This window comes from Tachyglossus aculeatus, chromosome 21 (assembly GCF_015852505.1).
Source record: "Tachyglossus aculeatus isolate mTacAcu1 chromosome 21, mTacAcu1.pri, whole genome shotgun sequence".
Taxonomy (NCBI): domain Eukaryota; kingdom Metazoa; phylum Chordata; class Mammalia; order Monotremata; family Tachyglossidae; genus Tachyglossus; species Tachyglossus aculeatus.
The window spans coordinates 45,444,501-45,465,852 of NC_052086.1; the positions used below are offsets into that span (position 1 = coordinate 45,444,501).

At 49.6% G+C, this 21,352-nt stretch overlaps 1 protein-coding gene across 1 annotated transcript in view; it reads left to right on the forward strand.

Moving 5' to 3' along the window:
* Nucleotides 1-21,352, forward strand: part of TRAF7 (TNF receptor associated factor 7) — a 45,908-nt gene that overhangs the window by 5,004 nt on the left and 19,552 nt on the right. Inside the window, exons 2-5 of the mRNA XM_038763630.1 lie at nt 12,924-13,045; nt 13,246-13,303; nt 15,832-15,923; nt 19,728-19,844. Of these exons, the coding sequence (XP_038619558.1) occupies nt 12,962-13,045; nt 13,246-13,303; nt 15,832-15,923; nt 19,728-19,844 (351 nt within the window). The 5' untranslated portion in view covers nt 12,924-12,961. The remainder of the gene's footprint in view (nt 1-12,923; nt 13,046-13,245; nt 13,304-15,831; nt 15,924-19,727; nt 19,845-21,352) is intronic.

Sequence of the window (21,352 nt, forward strand, 5' to 3'; positions counted from 1 at the left end):
TTTTAAAATGGTATTTGTTAAGCGCTTACTATGTGCCAAGCACTGTTCTAAGCGCTGAGGTAGATACAAGATAATCAGGTTGCCCCACGGGGGGGTTTACAATCTTAATCCCCATTTTACAGATGAGGTAACAGGCACAGAGAAGTGAAGTGACATGCCCAAAGTCACACAGCTAACAAGTGGCAAAGGCAGGATTAGAACCCACAACCTCTGACTCCCAAGCCCGTGCTCTTTCCACTAAGCCACGCCGCTTCTCACCAATCATGTCCATAGCAGCGGGGCTCAGTGGACAGAGCCCGGGCTTTGGAGTCAGAGGTCGTGGGTTCAAATCCCGGCTCCGCCATTTGTCAGCTGTGTGACTTTGGGCAAGTCACTTCACTTCTCTGGGCCTCAGTGACCTCATCTGTAAAATGGGGATGATACCCACGTGGGACAACCTGATCACCTTGTAGCCCCTCCCCAGCGCTTAGAACAGTGCTTTGCACATAGTAAGCGCTTAATAAATGCCATTATTATTATATTATTATTATTATTATTATTATGTCCAGATGATTTGTGGACATCTTGGGCTGATGCACGTTTGGCTAACTTGCAGGAGGGCAGCACAAATGCAAGGTCTCCCCAGGTCCGTGGAAGGGGACAGGGAGGTCCTTTTGACCCCTCAGAGCTTTATCAGTCAATCAACCTATTAGATGTATTAAACGCTTCCTGTGGTATGTAATAATTGTGATATTTGATAAGCGTTTTCTATGTGTCAGGCACTGTACTGAGCGCTGGTGTGGATACAGGCAAATCAGGTTGGGTACACAGTCCCTGTCCCACATGGGGCTCACGGTCTCAATCCCCATTTTACAAATGAGGGAACTGAGGCACAGAGAAGTGAAGTGATTTGCCTAAGGTCACACAGCAGACAAGTGGCAGGGCTGGGATTAGAATGATAATAATAATAATGGTATTTTTAAGTGATTACTATGTGCAAAGCACTGTTCTAAGCGCTGGGGAGGTTACAAGGTGATCAGGTTGTCCCACGGGGGGCTCACAGTCTCAATCCCCATTTTACAGAGGAGGGAACTGAGGCCCAGAGAAGTTAAGTGACTTGCCCAAAGTCACACAGCTGACAATTGGCGGAGCCGGGATTTGAACCCATGACCTCTGACTCCAAAGCCCAGGCTCTTTCCACTGAGCCACGCTGCTTCCCACGACCTTCTGACTCCCAACCCCGGGCTCTATCCACTACAGCATGCCGCTTCTCTCTACTAAGCGCCTGGGAGAGTACAATGTAACACTATAACAGGCACATGCCCTGCCCACAATGAGTTTCCAGTCGAGAGGAGGAGACAGACGTTAATATGAATCAATCAATCATTCATTCAGTGGTATTTATTGAGCTCTTGCTGTGTGCAGAGCACTGTACTAAGCGCTTGGGAAGTACACATTGGCAGCATAAAGAGACAATCCCTACCCAACAACGGGCTCACAGTCTAAAAAGATGTGGACGTAAGTGCTGTGGGGCTGGGAGGGGAGTGGTGATTAAAGGGAGGAGGTCAGGACGACGGAGGCTTATTTTTGTGAGGACCTTTCTTTTATTTTGTTAGCATGTTTGGTTTTGTTCTCTGTCTCCCCCTTTTAGACTGTGAGCCCACTGTTGGGTAGGGACTGTCTCTATATGTTGCCAATTTGTACTTCCCAAGCACTTAGTACAGTGCTCTGCACATAGTAAGCACTCAATAAATACGATTGATGATGATGACCTTTCTGCTCAGTGTGGAGGTGAACTCTCATCCCCACGCTAAAGAACCACAGAAAATGTGTCCCTTTTGATCTCCTTGTGTTCTGCTGTGCTTTTTGATGGCTTTATGTGTGGTCAGGAGAAGCAGAAGAAGAATTGGGGTGTCCGTTAAAGTCCCCACTCTACTATTTCCTCTAACTCCAGTCTACTTTATCCTCTGCCTCGCCCTGTAGGCTTTCAGCTCCTTAAGGGCAGGGATCGTGTCTTCCGATATTGCTGGATTGCACTTTCCCAAGCGCTTAATACAGTGCTGTGCATACAGTAAGCGCTCAATAAATAATAATGATGATGATGGCATTTATTAAGCGCTTACTATGTGCAGAGCACTGTTCTAAGCGCTGGGGAGGTTCCAAGGTGATCAGGTTGTCCCACGGGGGGCTCACGGTTTTAATCCCCATTTTCCAGATGAGGGAACTGAGGCCCAGAGAAGTGAAGTGACTTGCCCAAAGTCACACAGCTGACAGTTGGCGGAGCCGGGATTTGAACCCCTGACCTCTGACTCCAAAGCCCGGGCTCTTTCCACTGAGCCACGCTGCTTCTCCAATGATAATTATGGTATTTGTTAAGTTCTTGCTATGGGTCAAGCATTGTTCTAAGTGCTGCGGTAATCTTGTGGAGCACACAGTTTTAAGTAGGAGGGAGAACAGAATTTGAATCCCCCTCCTCCCCATCACCCCCACCTTACCTCTTTCCCCTCCCCACAGCACCTGTATATATGTTTGTACATATTTATTACTCTATTTATTTTCCTTGTACATATTTATTCTATTTATTTTATTTTGTTAATATGTTTTGTTTTGTTGTCTGTCTCCCCCTTCTAGACTGTGAGCCCGCTGTTGGGTAGGGACCATCTCTATATGTTGCCAACTTGTACTTCCCAAGCGCTTAGTACAGTGCTGTGCACACAGTAAGCGCTCAATAAATGCAATTGAATGAATGAATGAATCCCCCCCATGTTAGAGATGAGGAAACCGAGGCATAGGAGGGCGCAGTCCAAAATCCAGGCCTCCTCGTAGGATGCAAATGAGTAGAGGAGGACAGTTTAATAATAATGATGGTATTTGTTAAGCGCTTACTGTGTGCAAGGTACTGTACTAAGCACTGGGGCGGATACAGGAAGTTGAGTTGGACACAGTCCCAATCCCATGTGGCGCTCCCAGTGTCAGTCCCCATTTTACAGATGAGGTAACTGAGGCGCAGAGAAGTGAAGTGACTTGCTCAAGTTCACACAGCAAACAAGTGGCAGAGGTGGAATTAGAACCCATGACCTTTTGACTCCTAGGCCCGTGTGCTGTTCATTCATTCATTCATTCAATCGTATTTATTGAGTGCTTAATGTGTGCAGAGCACTGTACTAAGCGCTTGGGACGTACAAGTCGGCAACATATAGAGACGGTCCCTACCCAACAACGGGCTCACAGTCTAGAAGGGGGAGACAGACAACAAAACAAAACATGTGGACAAGTGTCAGAATAGTCAGAACAAATAGAATTAAAGCTATATGCACATCATTAGCAAAATAAATAGTATATATGTACAAGTAAAATAAATAGAGTAATAAATCTGTACAAATATATATACAGGTGCTGTGGGGAGGGGAAGGAGGTAGGGCGGGGGGGGATGGGGAGGAGGAGAGGAAAAAGGGGGCCCAGTCTGGGAAGGCCTCCTGGAGGAGGTGAGCACTTAGTAGGCTATCCACTATGCCATGTTTCTTCAGTCTAACGTGGCACCGTGGCATGTCTGTTACTTAAGGTATCTCCCAGGTATCCCTACCTCTCTGCAGCTGGAGTGTCCAACATTCAATCACCTTTCATCCTTCATTATTATTACCATTATTATTATTTCCCCTAACTATAGTTCATTTTACGATCTGCCTCCCCCTATATACTGTAAACTCCATTTTTAATGGTATTTTAAGTGCTTGCTGTGTGCCAGGCACTGTTCTAAGCGCTGGGGTAGATAGAAGTTAATCAGGTTGGACACAGTCCCTGTCCCACATAGGGCTCACAGCTTTAATCCCCATTTTTACAGATGGAGGAACTGAGGCACAGAGAAGTGAAGTGACTTGCTTGAGGTCACACAGCAGACAAGTGGTGGAGCTGGGATTGGAACCCAGGTCTTCTACCTCTCAGGCCTGTGTTCTTTCCATAGGCCACATTGCTTCTTTTGGGCAGGGATTGTGTGTACCAACTCAGTTCTATTGTACTTTCCTAAGTGCTCAGTACAGTGCTAGGCACACAGTAAGTGCTCAGTAAATGCCACTGATTACTTGGTTGTAGCCAGAGTTGAGATTTAGGATCAAACTTGCCTGTTTTAGAGTCTTCTCAGTCCCTTTCACTTGCTCCTTAAGTTTTCAGACAGAGAGGCTGCTGTAGATTGTGAGCCCATTGTGGGCAAGGAATGTGTCTACCAACTCTGTTATACTGTACCCTCCCAATAATAATAATAATAATAATAATTACTGTACCCTCCCAACAATAATAATAATAATAATGGCATTTTTTAAGTGCTTACTATGTGCAAATCACTGTTCTAAGCGCTGGGGGGGATACAAGGTGATCAGGTTGTCCCACGTGGGGCTCACAGTCTTAATCCCCATTTTACAGATGAGGCTTCCTTCCTCTCCCCCTCGTTCCCCTCTCTTTCCCCCCCATCTTACCTCCTTCCCTTCCCCACAGCACCTGTATATATGTATATATGTTTGTACAGATTTATTACTCTATTTATTTATTTATTTATTTATTTTACTTGTACATATCTATTCTTTTTTATTTTGTAGTATGTTTGTTTTTGTCTCCCCCTTTTAGACTGTGAGCCCACTGTTGGGTAGGGACTGTCTCTATATGTTGCCAATTTGTACTTCCCAAGCGCTTAGTACAGTGCTCTGCACACAGTAAGCGCTCAATAAATACGATTGATGATGATGATGAGGCCCAGAGAAGTTAAGTGACTTGCCCAAAGTCACACATCTGACAAGTGGCGGAGCCGGGATTTGAACCCATGACCTCTGGCTCCCAAGCCCGGGCTCTTTCCACTGAGCCACGCTGCTTCTCCAAGCACTTAGTACAGTGCTCTGCAAGGCAGTGAGCACTGCAATAAATACGATTGATTGACTGATTGATTACCTAGTAGAAGAACAGATGGGATTCATCAGATGGCCTTGTAGATAAGGACGTGCCATTTACCAGCCCGCAGGCATTTTCAACATCCGGGTGACTCACTGAGGTAGGGAATTGCTGGGAAGTGGAAGTTGAGAGGCTTGGGGGAATAGCTGTGGTTTCATAATTCCTGGCCAATTACTCATCCTTTCGGCCTTGAGTTTCCCGGCGTGAGTCTCCAACATAAAGCTCTCCCCAGCGTGGCGTAGCAGAGAGCGCTCACGGGCTGGGTGACGGGAGACCTGGGTTTCGGTCAATCAATCAATCAATCAATCAATTGTATTTCTTGAGCGTTTACTGTGTGCAGAGCACTGTATTAAGCGCTTGGGAAGTACAAGTTGGCAACATATAGAGACAGTCCCTACCCAACAGTGGGCTCACAGTCTAGAAGGGGGAGACAGAGAACAAAACCAAACATATTAACAAAATAAAATAAATAGAATAGATATGTACAAGTAAAATAAATAAATAAATAGAGTAATAAATATGTACAAACATATATACATATATACAGGTGCTGTGGGGAAGGGAAGGAGGTAAGACGGGGGGATGGAGGGGGGGCGAGCGGGAGAGGAAGGAGGGCGCTCAGTCTGGGAAGGCCTCCTGGAGGAGGTGAGCTCTCAGTAGGGCCTTGAAGGGAGGAAGAGAGCTAGCTTGGCGGATGGGCAGTGGGAGGGCATTCCAGGCCAGGGGGATGACGTGGGCCGGGGGTCGATGTCGGGACAGGCGAGAACGAGGCACAGTGAGGAGGTGAGTGGCAGAGGAGCGGAGGGTGCGGGCTGGGCTGGAGAAGGAGAGAAGGGAGGTGAGGTAGGAGGGGGCGAGGTGATGGACAGCCTTGAAGCCCAGGGTGAGGAGTTTCTGCCTGATGCGCAGATTGATTGGTAGCCACTGGAGATTTTTGAGGAGGGGAGTAACATGCCCAGAGCGTTTCTGGACAAAGACAATCCGGTCAGCAGCATGAAGTATGGATTGAAGTGGGGAGAGACACGAGGATGGGAGATCAGAGAGAAGGCTGATGCAGTAGTCCAGACGGGATAGGATGAGAGCTTGAATGAGCAGGGTAGCGGTTTGGATGGAGAGGAAAGGGCGGATCTTGGCAATGTTGCGGAGCTGCGACCGGCAGGTTTTGGTGACGGCTTGGATGTGAGGGGTGAATGAGAGAGCGGAGTGGAGGATGACACCAAGGTTGCGGGCTTGTGAGACGGGAAGAATGGTAGTGCCGTCAGCAGTGATGGGAAAGTCAGGGAGAGGGCAGGGTTTGGGAGGGAAGACAAGGAGTTCAGTCTTGGACATGTTGAGTTTTAGGTGGCGGGCAGACATCCAGATGGAGATGTCCTGAAGGCAGGAGGAGATGTGAGCCTGGAGGGAGGGGGAGAGAGCAGGGACAGAGATGTAGACTTGGGTGTCATCAGCGTAGAGATGATAGTTGAAGCCGTGGGAGCAAATGAGGTCACCAAGGGTCCCAGCTCTGCCCCTGATCGGCTAGGTGACCTTAGGCCAGTCACTCATTACCGGTGGCCCCAGACTGCCAGATAGTGTCCCTCTAGATGGTAACCTCCTTGTGGGCTGGGAACGTTTTTACGAGCTCTGATGCACTCTACTCTCCCAAGCACTTAGTACAGTGCTTTGCACACAGAAAGGGTTCATTAAATATCATTAATCAATTGTTTTTTTGAGTACATCTAGTGTCCAAGCAATCGTGGTCTCAAACAGGTGCCGGTCTTGGATCGTGTCCATAGATGTTCTAGACTGGGTATGTGATAATAATAATTGTGGTATTTAAGTGGCTTAGTGGAAAGAGCCCGGGCTTTGGCGTCAGAGGTCATGGGTTCGAATCCCGACTCCGCCACATCCGCTGTGTGACCTTGGGCAAGTCACTTAACTTCTCTGACCCTCCGTTACCTCATCTGTAAAATGGGGATTAAGACTGTGAGCCCCACGTGGGACAACTTGATCACCTTGTATCCCCCCCAGTGCTTAGAACAGTGCTCTGCACATAGTAAGCGCTTAACAAATGCCATCATTATTATTATTACTATGTGCCAAGGACTGTACTAAGCACCGGGGTACAAGCAAGATAATCAGGTCCTACATGGGGCTCCCATTCTAAGCAGGAGGGAGAATAGGTACTGAATCCTTATTTTGCTGATAAGTAACTGAGGCACAGAGAAGTGAAGTGACTTGCTCAAGGCCACTCAACAGGCAAGTGGCCGAGCTGAGATTAGATTAAAAAACAGGATTAATGTTTGCTGTATGTACTGAGGGCTGTGTTCTGGACTAAAGTGCTTGGGAAGGTATAACAGTAACAGCTGTAATGGTATTTACAGAGAAACAGTGTGGCTCAGTGGAAAGAGCACGGGCTTTGGAGTCAGAGGTCATGGGTTCAAATGTGGCTCTGTCAAGTGTCAGCTGTGTAATTTTGGGCAGGTCACTTAACTTCTCTGTGCCTCAGTTCCCTCATCTGTAAAATGAGGAGTAAGACTGTGAGCCCCCCGTGGGACAACCTGATCACCTTGTAACCTCCTGAGTGCTTAGAACAGTGCTTTGCACATAGTAAGTGCTTAATAAATGCCACTATTATTATTATTATTGTTGTTATTGTTATTATTATTATTATTTAGGGGGAAGCAGCGTGGCCTAGTGGAAAGAGCCTGGGCCTGGGATCCAGAGAACCTGGGTTCTAATCCTGGTTCTGCCACTTGTGTGCTGCGCGACCTCGAGCAAGTCACTTCACTTCTCTGGTTCTCAGTTCCCTCAACTGTAAAATGAGGATTAAGACTGTGAACCCCATGTAGGACAGGGACTGTGTCCAACCCGTTTGGCTTAATAATGATGGCATTTATTAAGCGCTTACTATGTGCAAAGCACTGTTCTAAGCACTGGGTGGGGGGTTACAAGGTGATCAGGTTGTCCCACGTGGGGCTCGCAGTCTTCATCCCCATTTTACAGATGAGGGAACTGAGGCACAGAGAACTTAAGTGACTTGCCGAAGGTCACAAAGGTGACAATTGGTGGAGCTAGGATTAGAACCCGTGACCTCTGACTCCAAAGCCCGTGCTCTTTCCACTGAGCCTTTCCACCGAGGCTTGTATCCGCATCAATGCTGGGCGCATAGTAAGTGCTTAACAAATGCCGTTATTGTTATTAATCAATCAATCAATCCAATCAATCGTATTTATTGAGCGCTTACTGTGTGCAGAGCACTGTACTAAGCGCTTGGGAAGTACAAGTTGGCAACATATAGAGATGGTGCCTACCCAATGGCGGGCTCACAGTCTAAAAGGGAGGGACAGACAACAAAACAAATTAACAAAATGAAATAGAGTAAATATGTACAAATAGAGTAATAAATACGTACAAACATACTGAGCACCTAATGAGTGCAGTGTGCTGTACTGAATGCTAGGGAAGTGTAACAGCAGTAGGATATATTCCACAGCACGTGTATATATTTGTACATATTTACTACTCTATTTTATTAACGATGTGTATGTCGCTATAATTCTATTTATTCTGACAGTATTAACACCTGTCTACTTGTTTTGTTTTGTTGTCGGTCTCCCCCTTCTAGACTGTGAGCCCGTTGCTGGGTAGGGACTGTCTCTATATTTTGCTGACTTGTACTTCCCAAGCGCTTAGTCCAATGCTCTTGAATGAAAGTAAGCGCTGGATAAATATGATTGAATGAAATGAATGAATAGTAGACCTGCTTGAGGGCAACGTCCTCTTCAAAGAGCTCTGGAGGATCTAGTAGAGGTGAGAGACTGTGTACCTGGCCCCACAGGGGGCTCACACTCTAAAGGGAGCGTTGACAGACCAAAAGAGTGGCAGGCAGTGGAATGTAAACAAATAAGGAGCATGATTCATCCAGATAGACGTAGACATCTCTCCTTGAGCCCCCTCCAATCTGGCTTCTGTCCCCTACACTCCACCAAAACTGCCCTCTCAAAGGTCACCAATGACCTCCTGCTTGCCAAATCCAACGGCTCCTACTCTATCTTAATCCTCCTCAACCTCTCAGCTGCCTTCGACACTGTGGCCCACCCCCTTCTCCTGAACCCACTATCCAACCTTGGCTTCACAGACTCCATCCTCTCCTGGTTCTCCTCCTATCTCTCCGGCCATTCATTGTCAGTCTCCTTTGCAGGCTCCTCCTCCCCCTCCCATCCCCTTACTGTGGGGGTTCTTCAAGGATCAGTTCTTGGTCCCCTTCTGTTCTCTATCTACACTCACTCCCTTGGTGAACTCATTCGCTCCCATGGCTTCAACTATCATCTCTACACTGATGGCACCCAAATCTACATCTCCTCCTCTGTTCTCTCTCCCTGCCTCCAGGCTCGGGTCTCCTCCTGCCTTCAGGACATCTCCATCTGGATGTCTGCCCTCCATCTAAAACTCAGTGTGTCCAAGACTGAACTCCTTATCTTCCCTCCCAAACCCTGTACGCTCCCTGACTTTCCCATCGCTGTAGATGGCACTACCATCCTTCCCGTCTCACAAGCCCGCAACCTTGGTGTCATCCTTGACTCTGCTCTCTCATTCACCCCTCACATCCAGTCCGTCACTGAAACCTGCCGGTCTCACCTCCGCAACATCGCCAAGATCCGCCCTTTCCTCTCCATCCAAACCGCTACCTTGCTGGTTCAATCTCTCATCCTATCCCGACTGGATTACTGCATCAGCCTCCTCTCTGATCTCCCATCCTGCCTCTCCCCACTTCAGTCTGTACTTCACGCTGCTGCCCGGATCATCTCTGTGCAGAAACGCTCTGGGCATGTTACTCCCCTCCTCAAAAATCTCCAGTGGCTACCAATCAACCTACACATCAGGCAGAAACTCCTCACCCTGGGCTTCAAGGCTGTCCATCCCCTCGCCCCCTCCTACCTCACCTCCCTTCTCTCCTTCTCCAGCCCAGCCCGCACCCTCCGCTCCTCTGCCGCTAATCTCCTCACCGTTAGGCCTCGTTCTCGCCTGTCCCGCCGTCGACCCCCGGCCCACGTCCTCCCCTGGCCTGGAATGCCCTCCCTCCGCACTTCCGCCAAGCTAGCTCTCTTCCTCCCTTCAAGGCCCTACTGAGAGCTCACCTCCTCCAGGAGGCCTTCCCAGACTCAGCCCCCTTTTTCCTCTCCTCCTCCCCCTCCCCCCTGCCCCACCTCCTTCCCCTCCCCACAGCACCTGTATATATGTTTGTACAGATTTTTTACTCTAATTTTACTTGTACATATTTACTATTCTATTTATTTTGTTAATGATGTGCATCTAGTTTTATTTCTATTCTGATGACTTGACACCTGACCACATGTTTTGTTTTGTTGTCTGTCTCCCCCTTCTAGACTGAGCCCGTTGTTGGGTAGGGACCATCTCTATATGTTGCCAACTTGTAATTCCCAAACGCTTAGTACAGTGCTCTGCACACAGTAAGCGCTCAATAAATACGATTGAATGAATGAATGACATGCATAGAGAGGATGGTAGCGATAGGTGAGGATGATGATGGCATCTTCAGAAATGACGGACGCACATCGTTGCTGAGACTTTGGGGCCGGAACCCCTTGTGGAGTAGTTGACAATAGTGCCAGTGGCTTGCCCAGAGCCAGTCATACTCTGACCAATGCTTGGAGTGCTCTGCACACAGTAAGCGCTCAGCAGATATGATTGAATGAATGAATGAGTACTGTAAGCTTTTTGTGGGCAGGGAATGTGTCTATTGTTATACTGTACTCTCCCACGCACTTAGTACAGTGCTTTATTCAATCACATTTCAAATGTACTTACTAAGCGCATACTGTGTGCAAAGCACTGTACTATGCACTTGTATCTGTGTTTCTCTGTGGTGCTTCTATTACCAAAGCACCTTACATTATTTAGCTATTTATTCCTTGCAGCACTCCTTCGAGGTAGGGTTCAGGTATTATTATCCCCAATTTACAGCTGGGGAAAATGAGGCATGGGGAGGTTAAGTGGCTTGCCCAAGGCCACACAGGGAGCAGGTGTCAGAGCCAGAACTCAATCAGTCAATCAATCAATTGTATTTATTGAGCACTTACTGTGTGCAGAGCACTGTACTAAGCGCTTGGGAAGAACAAGGTGGCAACATATAGAGACAGTCCCTACCCAACAGTGGGCTCACAGTCTAGAAGGGGGAGACAGAGAACAAAATCAAAAATATTAACAAAATAAAATAAATAGAATAGATATGTACAAGTAAAATAAATAAATAGAGTAATAAATCTGTACAAACATATATACAGGTGCTGTGGGGAAGGGAAGGAGGTAAGACGGTGGGGATGGAGAGGGGGGCGATGGGGAGAGGAAGGAGGGGGCTCAGTCTGGGAAGGCCTCCTGGAGGAGGTGAGCTCTCAGTAGGGCCTTGAAGGGAGGAAGAGAGCTAGCTTGGCGGATGTGGGGAGGGAGGATATTCCAACTCATTCCAACTCGAACCCGGGACCTCCTGCTTTCAGGTCTACGGCTCTTCCATTGCGCCACATTGCCTCTCCTTACAGTCCATGCAGTAAGTGCTCAATAAATAAGATTGAAAGAATGGTGGGGTCTCGTTGGGGCCCCAGGGGTAGTGAGTGGGCAGGGGGGCCATCACATGGTGAAGCACAGGTGTGGTCTTCCCCAACGTACACCAGTGCTCAGCGGTACCCACATCCAGAGGACTTAAGCGGGGAGGGGCAGCGGGCAGGATTACCCCAGGATCATGCCTCAGGCTCCGGGGATATCAATTAGTGGTATTTATTGAGCACTTATTGTGTGCACAGGACATGGGAGAGTACAGTCCAACAAAGTTGGTAAACACGTTCCCTGCCCACAACGAGCTTACAGTCTAGGGGGTAAGACAGGCATTAATACAAAAATAATAATTTCCAGAGATGGACGTAAGTGCTGTGGGGCTGAGGGTGGGGTGAATGCTAAATAATAGTAATGATGGCATCTATTAAACACTGACTATATGCAAAGCACTGTTCTAAGCGCTGGGAAGGTTACACGGTGATCAGGTTGTCCCACGGTGGGCTCACAGTCTTAATCCCCATTTTACAGATGAGGTAACTGAGGCACAGAAAAGAGAAGTGACTTGCCCAAAGTCACCCAGCTGACAATTGGCGGAGCCGGGATTTGAACCCCTGACCTCTGACTCCAAAGCCCGGGCTCTTTCCACTGAGCCACGCTGCTTCCCCAATGCCCAAAGGGGACAGACCCAAGTGCATAGATGATGCTCATAGACTGTGGCTCATAGACTGTGAGCCCACTGTTGGGTAGGGACTGTCTCTATATGTTGCCAACTTGTACTTCCCAAACGCTTAGTACAGTGCTCTGCACACAGTAAGCGCTCAATAAATACGATTGATACAGAGGAAGCTGAGGAAAAGACCACTGAATCGGGGAAGGCCTCTTGGAGGAGATGCTTCACAGTAAAACGTGTTGCCATAGCCTGGGTAATAATAATAATAATAATAATAACAATAATAATAATAATGAACAATGCTTGGCACATAGTAAGTGCTTCACAAGTACTATAAGAATAATGATGATTATTCCTATTATTATTATAGTACTTGTGTAGCACTTACTATGTGCCAAGCACTGTTCTAAATTCTGGGGTCCATACAGGTCAATCATTCAGGTTGGGCACAGTCCCTGTCCCACCTGGAGCTCACCATCCAAGTAGGAGGGATGAGAATTGAATCCCCATTTTACAAATAGGTAACTGAGGCACAGAGATGTGAAGTGACTTGCCCAGGGTCACCCAGCAGGCAAGTGGCGGAGCCAGGGTTAGGACCCTGGTCCTTCTGAGTCCCAGGCCTGTGCTCTATCACTAGGCCACTTCTGTCCCCTGATTGGGTTGGGGAGGTGCGGGGGGGACTGGCCTGAGTACCTGGGACCTTCTGCATCCCTCCATCCCTCCCTCCCTCTCAGACCCCCTCACCCCTTCCATCCCACCAAAGCTGTGTTCCTTCCTCTTCCCGCAGGGGATGCCACCCGCCACTGACGGACGCCCGTCCAGAGTATGAGCTCAAGCAAGAACCCGCGGTGCAACCGCTTCCCCGGCAGCAGCCCGGCCGGACTCCCAGCCACGGAAAACTCCAACGGGGTAAAGTGGGCGCACGCGCCACCTCCCCAGCGCCCGGGCCTCCTTGCCCGCCTGCTTGCGCCTCCGCTCCAAGGAACGAGGGGCAAGAGCAGGAGCAGGGGTAGTTAACAGAGGGTTCAGAGGGCACGACACGCTGTGCTGAGTGCTTGGGCGAGTCCTCTGGATGGCCGCTCTAACAGGCGTCTCTTCTTCCTCCTCAGACCAGAATGGAAACCACCTTCGGGCCCACGTTCACCGCCGTCACCACCGTCACGAAAGGTAAGCCCATCAGTCATATTTATTGAGTGCTTATTGTGTGCAGAGCACTGTACTCTGGTCCGTCTCTGGCCTGGAATGCCCTCCCTCCCCACACCAGACGGATAATTGCTCTCCGCCACTTCAAAGCCTTTTCGAACGCCCATCTCTTCCAAGCGACCTTCCCTGACTAAGCCCTCCCCTCCTCTTCTCCCAGTCCCTCTGCGTCTCCCCGACTTGCTCCCTTCGTTCATCCTCCCTCCCAACCCCACAGCACATATGTATAAATCTGTAATTTATTTATTTCTTTATGTATATTAACGTCTGTCTCCCCCTTTAGACTGTGAGCTCCTTGTGTGCAGGGAATATGGCTGTTTGTTGTTGTATCGTACCCTCCCAAATGCTGAATACAATGCTTTGCACACAGTAAGCGCTCAATAAATACAATTGAATGAATGAATGTACTGAGCGCTGGGGCAGATACAGGCTAATCAGGTTGGACACAGTCCCTCTCCCACCAGGGTCTAACAGTCTCAATCCACTTTTTATAGATGAGGTAACAGGCCCAGAGAAGAGAAGCAACTTGCCCATGGTCACCCAGCAGACAAGTGGTGGATCCGGGATTAGAACCCAGGTCCTTCTGATTCTCAGGCCTGGGCTCTTGCTACTAGGCCGTGCTGCTTCCCTGTATTCAGATAGGGAAGTGACGTATCCCTTTTTCAGATAGGGAAGTGACATATCCCTTTTATCTGTAACATTGTAATTCTAATGCTTCCTCCCACCTGTAGATTCTTTCAGTGTCTGTAAGCTCCTTGAGGACCAGACCTGTGTCTACTAGAGAGAAGCAGCATGGCCTACTGGCTAGAACACAGGGCTGAGAGTCAAGAAGGACATGAGTTCTAATCTCAGCCCCTCCACTTGTCTGCTGTGTGACCTTGGGCGAGTTACTCCATTTCTCTGTGCCTGTTACCGTATCTGTAAAATGGGGATTAAGTCGGTGAGCCCCACTTGGGACACGGGCTGTGCCCAACATTCATTCATTGTCGTATTTATTGAGCACTTACTGTGTGCAGAGCACTGAACTGAGCTCTTGGGAGAGTACAATATGACACATTCCCTGCCCACAACAAGCTTACAGTCTAGATTACTGTGTATCTGCCCCAGCACTTAGAATAGTGCAGGCACATAGGAAGTGCATAACAAATAGCATTTTTAAAAAAACAAGAAACCTCTATTATCCTCTCCCAAGCACTCAGTCAGTGCTCTGCACACAGTAGACTAAGCTCCTGGAGGACAGGGCTATGTCCACTAACTATGTTTGTCTTCTCCCAAGCACTCCAATGCTTTGCACATATTATGCTGATCTGCTGTACTCTCCCAAGTGCTTAGTATAGTGCTCTGCAACAGTAAGCGCTCAATAAATATGATTGACTGGCTGACTAAGGTCCCTGAGGGCAGGAATTATGTCTACTAGCACTGTTGTCCTCTCCCAAACGCTCAGTCCAGTGCTCTGCCCACAGTAGACTGTCAGCTCCTTGGGGGCAGGAGATCGTGCCTAGTAACTGTATCGTACCCTGTGTTGTACATGGTTGCCGGAAACAAGCAACATTGCAGGGCGGGAAGCCTGGAGACTCAGGTTTCAGTTCATTTATTCAGTCTTATTTATTAAGCGATTACTTTGTGCAGAGCGCCGTACTAAGCGCTTGGGGGAGTACATTAGAACAGTAAGCACATTTCCTATCCACAACGAGCTTATAGTCGAGAGGGAGAGACGACATTAATACAAATAAATAAATTACAGATCTGTAACTAAGTGCCGTGGGGTTGCGAGGGGGGATGAATAGAAGGAGCAAGTCAGGGCGATGCAGAAGTGAGTGAGAGAAGAGGAAAGGAGGGCTTAGGGAAGGTGCCCTATAGACTTTGAAGGTGCGGTGAGTGATAGTCTGTCGGATATGAGGAGGGAGGGTGTTTTAGGCCAGAGGCAGGATGTGGTGAGAGGTCCTCTTGGAAGAGATGTACCGTCTATAGACTTTGAAGGCGTGGTGAGTGATAGTCTGTCGGATATGAGGAGGGAGGGTGTTTTAGGCCAGAGGCAGGATGTGGTGAGAGGTCGGCAGTGGGATAGATGAGGTTGAGGTACAGTGAGAATACAATTGAATGAATGAATGAGAAGGTTAGCGTCTTAGGAGCGAAGGGCTGAGTTGTAGTAGGAGAATAGTGAGGCGAGGTAGGAGGGGGCAAGGTAATGGACTGCTTTAAAGCCAATGGTGAAGAGTTTCTGTTAGTTGCACAATGGTTGAGCAACCTTGGGAGGTTCTTGAGGAGTGGGGAAACATGGCCTGAACATTGCCTGTCCCAGCCCGGCCTTCTGGGGGACTACAGGCAAGTCATCAGTCCTCTCTGGGCCTTGGTATCCCCTGCTCAAAGGGGACAGTCAGTGATGTGACTGACCCTGGTCTTGCCCCTGGGGACAGGACCTTCACTCCTTTCCTCGGGCCGGGGTGGGGGGCGACCTGCGGGCTCTCACCGGTCGGCTCGGCTTTCTGTTCTAGCGGATGGAAGCAACACTTACAAGCAGCACCGGCGAACGCCCTCCTCCTCGAGCACACTCACCTTCTCCCCGCGGGAGGAAGAGGACGGAATGGTACGACCACAGCCTGGGGCCCGCCAGACTCTGGGGCCCCGAATGTGGGAACGAGCCCCGGGGCGGGGTTGGGCCAGAGGAGTCCCGCGGCCCCTCCTCAGAGGCCACCTCTGACACCAGCAGGGACCCGGGATCCACAAATGGGGGTCAGGCCCCCAGCCAGTGACTTCAAGGTGCACAGCTGAGCCTCCTTTTTGTTGTTGTTGTTGTTGTTTTTAATGGTATTTGTGAAGCACTTATTAAGTGCCAACCACTATTCTAAGCACTAAGTACTATTCTAAGAATTGAGCACTGTTCTAAGCGCTGTGGGGCTGGGAGGGTGGATGACATCCCTGTACTGGTTTTCCTGGCTGAGCCCCCCGCCCCGAGAGAGCAGCATGGAGAACTGTACTGAGTGCTCGGGGCAGTACCGATAATAATAATTGTGGCATTTGTTAAGTGCTTACTATGTGCTAGGCACTCTACTAAGCACTGGCCGGGGGAATACAAGCAGATTGGGTTGGACACAGTCCCTGTCCCACATCAGGCTCACAGTCTTAATCCCCATTTTATAGATGAGGTAATTGAGTCACAGAAACATGAGAGGACTTGCCCAAGGTCCCACAGCAAATGATGGAGCCTGGATTAGAACCCATGACCTTCTGATTCCCAGGCCTGTGCCCTATTCAGTAGGCCATGCTGCTGCTTTACCACAGGAGCAAGACACATTCCCTGCCCACCAGGGTCTTACAATCTGTAGTGACGGGGCAGGGTGCTGTCCTAGGCTCAGCCAATCACTCAATCCTTCATTCATTCAATCATATTTATTGAGCATTTACAGTGTGCAGAGCACTGTACTGAACGCTTGGGAAATTACAACATAACCAGCAGAAACATTCCCAGTAATAATTATGGTAATAATAATTATGGTATTTGTTAAGCGCTTACTATGTGCCATGCACTGTTCTAAGCGCTGGAGTAGATACAGGGTAATCAGGTTGTCCCATGTGGGGCTCACAGTCGTAATCCCCATTTTTCAGATGAGGGAACTGACACGGAGAAGTTAAATGACATGCCCAAGGTCACACAGCAGACGAGTGGCAGAGGCGGAATTAGAACCCACGTCCTCTGACTCCCAAGCCCGGGCTCTTTCCACTAAACCACACTGCTTTTCTAAGCACTTACTTGTTAAGTACTTACTATGTGCTAAATACTGTTCTAAGCACTGGAGTAGATACAAGTCAATCAGGTTGGGCACAGTCCCTGTCCCACATGGGGTTTACGCTCTTAATCCCCATTTTTACAGATGAGGTAACTGAGGCCCAGAGAAGTGAAGTGACTTGGTTAAGGTCACCCAGCAGACAAGTGGTAGAGCCAGGACTAGAACCCAGGTCGTTCTGATTTCCAGGCCTGTGCTCTAACCGTTAGACCATGCTGCTCCTCATTCGTTTAATCGTATTTATTGAGCGCTTACTGTGTGTAGAGCACTGTACTAAGTGCTTGGGAAGTACAAGTTGGCAACATATAGAGACGGTCCCTACCCAACAGTGGACTCACAGTCTAGAAGGGGAAGACAGACAACAAAACAAACATTAACAAAATAAAATAGAGTAAATATGTACAAATAAAATAAATAAATAAATAGAGTAATAAATACATACAAACATATAGACAGGTGCTGTGGGGAGGGGAAGGAGGTAAGGCAGGGGGAGGGGGAGGAGGGGGAGAGGAAGGAGGGGGCTCAGTCTGGGAAGGCCTTCTGGAGGAGGTGAGCTCTCAGTAGGGCTTTCAAAGGAAAGGAGCCTCATCTTCTCCAGGAAACAGCAGTGGGTCTGGAGTACCCAAACTCTTGAATTTAAGGGTCATTTTCTCACCTGGGTGTCAGACGCTGAATTTCTCCCCACCAGGTTCCTGGGAGTTGTTGAGGGTTGGGTCCCTTCTTTTCCTGCTCATTATCTCACCTGGGCCTCACTAGTATGTGATGAGAAGGGGCTCAGGGGGCTCCCCTCCCTCACAGACCCCAGCTCCATAACCGCCCAGGGCGGGGGCCGATTACACGAGCTCTTCCCATCTTGGGATTCAGGGGCTCGGGCCGGCCCTAGGGTGGAAGTGCAGGGGAGAGCCGGACTGTAGTTTGTGGGGTTCACGTCCAATTTCTTGGCCACCTTTGGTTTTCCATCACCTGCCTGGACGGACTGGCTCAACCATCCCCCGAAACGCTCTGCTGTCGGTCCACAGAGCCAGCCCCCGCGGGATCGAGCCGGAACGATACAGGCCCACGGCCCGTGATGGAAAGGCAGCGTGAGGGAGGAGCAGAGGGGAAGCGATCTGAGGGCGAAAGGTCCTTGGGGCGGGGTGGTGGGGGGGAGGGAGGTGCGGGGCTGGACGCATGGACATGGAGGCCCAGGTGCCTGACAGTAAATCTCGTCTCTCCCAGCATGTGGCCTAATGGATAGAGCTCGGGTCTGGATTCTAATCCCGGCTCTGCCACCTGTTGGCTGTGTGAATTAAGGAAGTCACTTCATTTCTCTGTGCCTCAGTTCCCTCATCTGTAAAATGGGGATTATGACTGTGAGCCCCCCATGGGACAACCTCATTACCTTGTATCTACCCCAGTGCTTAGAACAGTGCTTGGCACATAGCGCTTAACAAATACCATCATCAGTATCATTATTAGTACTGGTACTGTTATTATTATTATTATTAAGTGGGTTGGGTGGGTGTGGGTGCAGGCTCAGCCGTCTCTTTATTGTCCCTTCCCCGTAACTGAGCAAAGTGTCTCTTTGCCCCGCTAGAATGGGAGCTCCTTGAGGACAGGGACCAACTCCTCTCCCTCCATCGTCATCTCCCTAGCGCTCAGTATAGCGTCCTGCACACTGTAGGCGCTCAGTCAGTGCTGCCAGTGGACTGACCTGGGAGCGGAGCTGGGGCTTGGCTGATGCAGATGGGATGGAGAGGAAGCCACTGGGGAAAGGATCCCAGAAGAGGAGGAGGAGGAGGGAGGCTCGGGCCAGGCGAGTGGTGCTTGGGAGAGGGAGGAGTGTGAGATTCCTGTCCCCTGGCCTCAGGCCTTTATTTCAGGCACCAGAGCAGAGCCTTGGCATATACAGGCACAGTCGGACCCTTCCCACCTTCCCCTGTCTCCCACCCACAGTGAACACGAGTTTTCCCAGCCCCTCCCCCGAGGCCGTGACCACTGGGCTCCAGTAGCTGGCTTGGGATTGCGGGGAAGATGAGGGGGAGGGTGGGTAGTCCAGTTGCCAGGTGTCCACCCCTCCCACATCCATCCCGTTGCACCGACCCCGGGCATTCAGCCACCAGCGTGACTGAAGGATCCTCAGCACCCCGCTCGCTCAGCCCTTCATCCCCCGATCACTCACTCACTCACTCTCACACACACAAACACACATACACACACACACACGCTCTTTTCCGAACAGGAAGCAGGAAGTGCACTGACGGAGTTGAATAGGCGGAAATGTCAGCATTTCCACACCAACTTGGCCAGCAGGGAGTCGGGGACTGGGGGGACGGGGGAGGGCCCGCCAGCCGGGAGTCGGCCTGGCTCGCCTCTGGGCCGTCCCAGGCAGGGACCCCGGGGCCGAGCCATCCCCTGAGTGAGCCTGGGGGGCGGAGGGGGTGGTGGTCCCAGGCGGGGATGCTGGGGGGCAGGCCGCCTGCGGCGTCCCCGTCCAGCCACCCTGGCCGGCACAGGCTGAGGCACGGTCCCGTTAGGGTGCTGGCGCAGGCTGGCAAACACTTAGGGGTGGGGGTGCGGCGAAGCGATGACCCCCGCCCCTCTTCCCTTGGGTCTCTCCCGGTCAGCCCCCGATGAGCGGACCCCGACTGTCTGACTCGGCCATCTCCGTCCGTTCGCTGCACTCCGAGTCCAGTATGTCCCTGCGCTCGACGTTCTCTCTCCACGAGGAGGAGGAGGAGCCGGTAAGCACCCCAGAGGGGAGCCGCCGAAGAGGGGAACAGGGTGGGAATGGGGGGCTGCCCCCAGGAACCGTTTCATTTTGGCCTCCTCCCTGCGTCCCCTAGGTCAGGCAGATGGGCAGGCCGGAGGGGAGCCGGCCCGGAGCCGGCCAGCTGTGACATACTGCTGCTGCTGCTTATTATTAGGGGTGATAATTGTGGCATTTGTTAAGCACTTACTATGTGCCAAGCACTGTACCAAGTGCTAGGATAGAAATTCATTCATTCAATCATATTTATTGAGCGCCTACTGTGTGCAGAGCACTGTACTAAGCACTTGGGAAGTACAAGTCGGCAACATATGGAGATGGTCCCTACCCAACGATGGGCTCCCAGTCTAGAAAGGGGAGACAGACAACAAAACAAAACATGTAGACAGGTGTCAAAACCATTAGAATAAATAGACTAGAGATGAGAAGGTAGCATCTGGAGCCAGTATTTAGGGCCAAGGAAGGTACATTGAGCTTAAGTCCTTCATTTTCCAAGATCCCTACATTTACCACTTAGTGAAAACCCATCTGTCTTCAACCTACAAATCCCTTTAAATTTGTGTCACTGCAACATGCACTTCACTCTGGAAGCAGACCGACAAAGCCTTTCTATTTGTGCTGAATTGGCAGCAATCAAATCCATATTCATTCATTCATTCAGTCGTATTTATTGAGCGCTTACTGTGTGCAGAGCACTGTACTAAGTGCTTGGGAAGTACAAGTTTGCAACATATAGAGATGGTCCCTACCCAACAGCGGGCTCACAGTCTAGAAGGGGGAGACAGACAACAAAACAAAACATATAAACCAAACCAAATAAATAGAATAAATATGTACAAGTAAAATAAATAAATAAATATGAATAACGGAGTTTCAGAGCGACACGATCAGCTTCTCAATCTCAAATTAAAGATTCCCAAAAGTTTTTGCCAAAGAGGGTCGGGGGGGGGAGGGGAGAGAGAGAAGCAAGACATGATCTTGGCAGAAATCTCTAGACAGTCCTAGAATGCCATCAAACAAATATTGGAAGATGTTGAAAATGGAATTCTAAAAAGCTCACAACGTGTCTTTTACAGAAGGATCATCAAGTCACACGCAGGGCTCACAATCTAAGTAGGAGGGAGAACAGGTATTGAATCCCCATTTTGTAGATGAGGGAACTGAGGCACAGAGAAGTGACTTGCCCGAGGTCACACAGCAGGTTAAGTGGCAGAGCCGGAATAAGAACCCAGGGCCCCTGGCTCTTTCCATGAGGCCACACTTATTAGACATGTTTGCTGCAGAATGTGGGTGGAACTCTGACATCTTCCCCAGTTGGAGGTGTCATTTAAAAATATGCCTTTGGGGCAACCAGGTTTTTTTTTTAATGGTATTTGTTAAGCGTTTACTGTGTGTCACGCACTGTTCTAAGCACCAGGGTAGATACAAGTTAATCAGGTCCCTGAACCACATAGGACTCACGGTCTTAATCCCCCTTTTTAC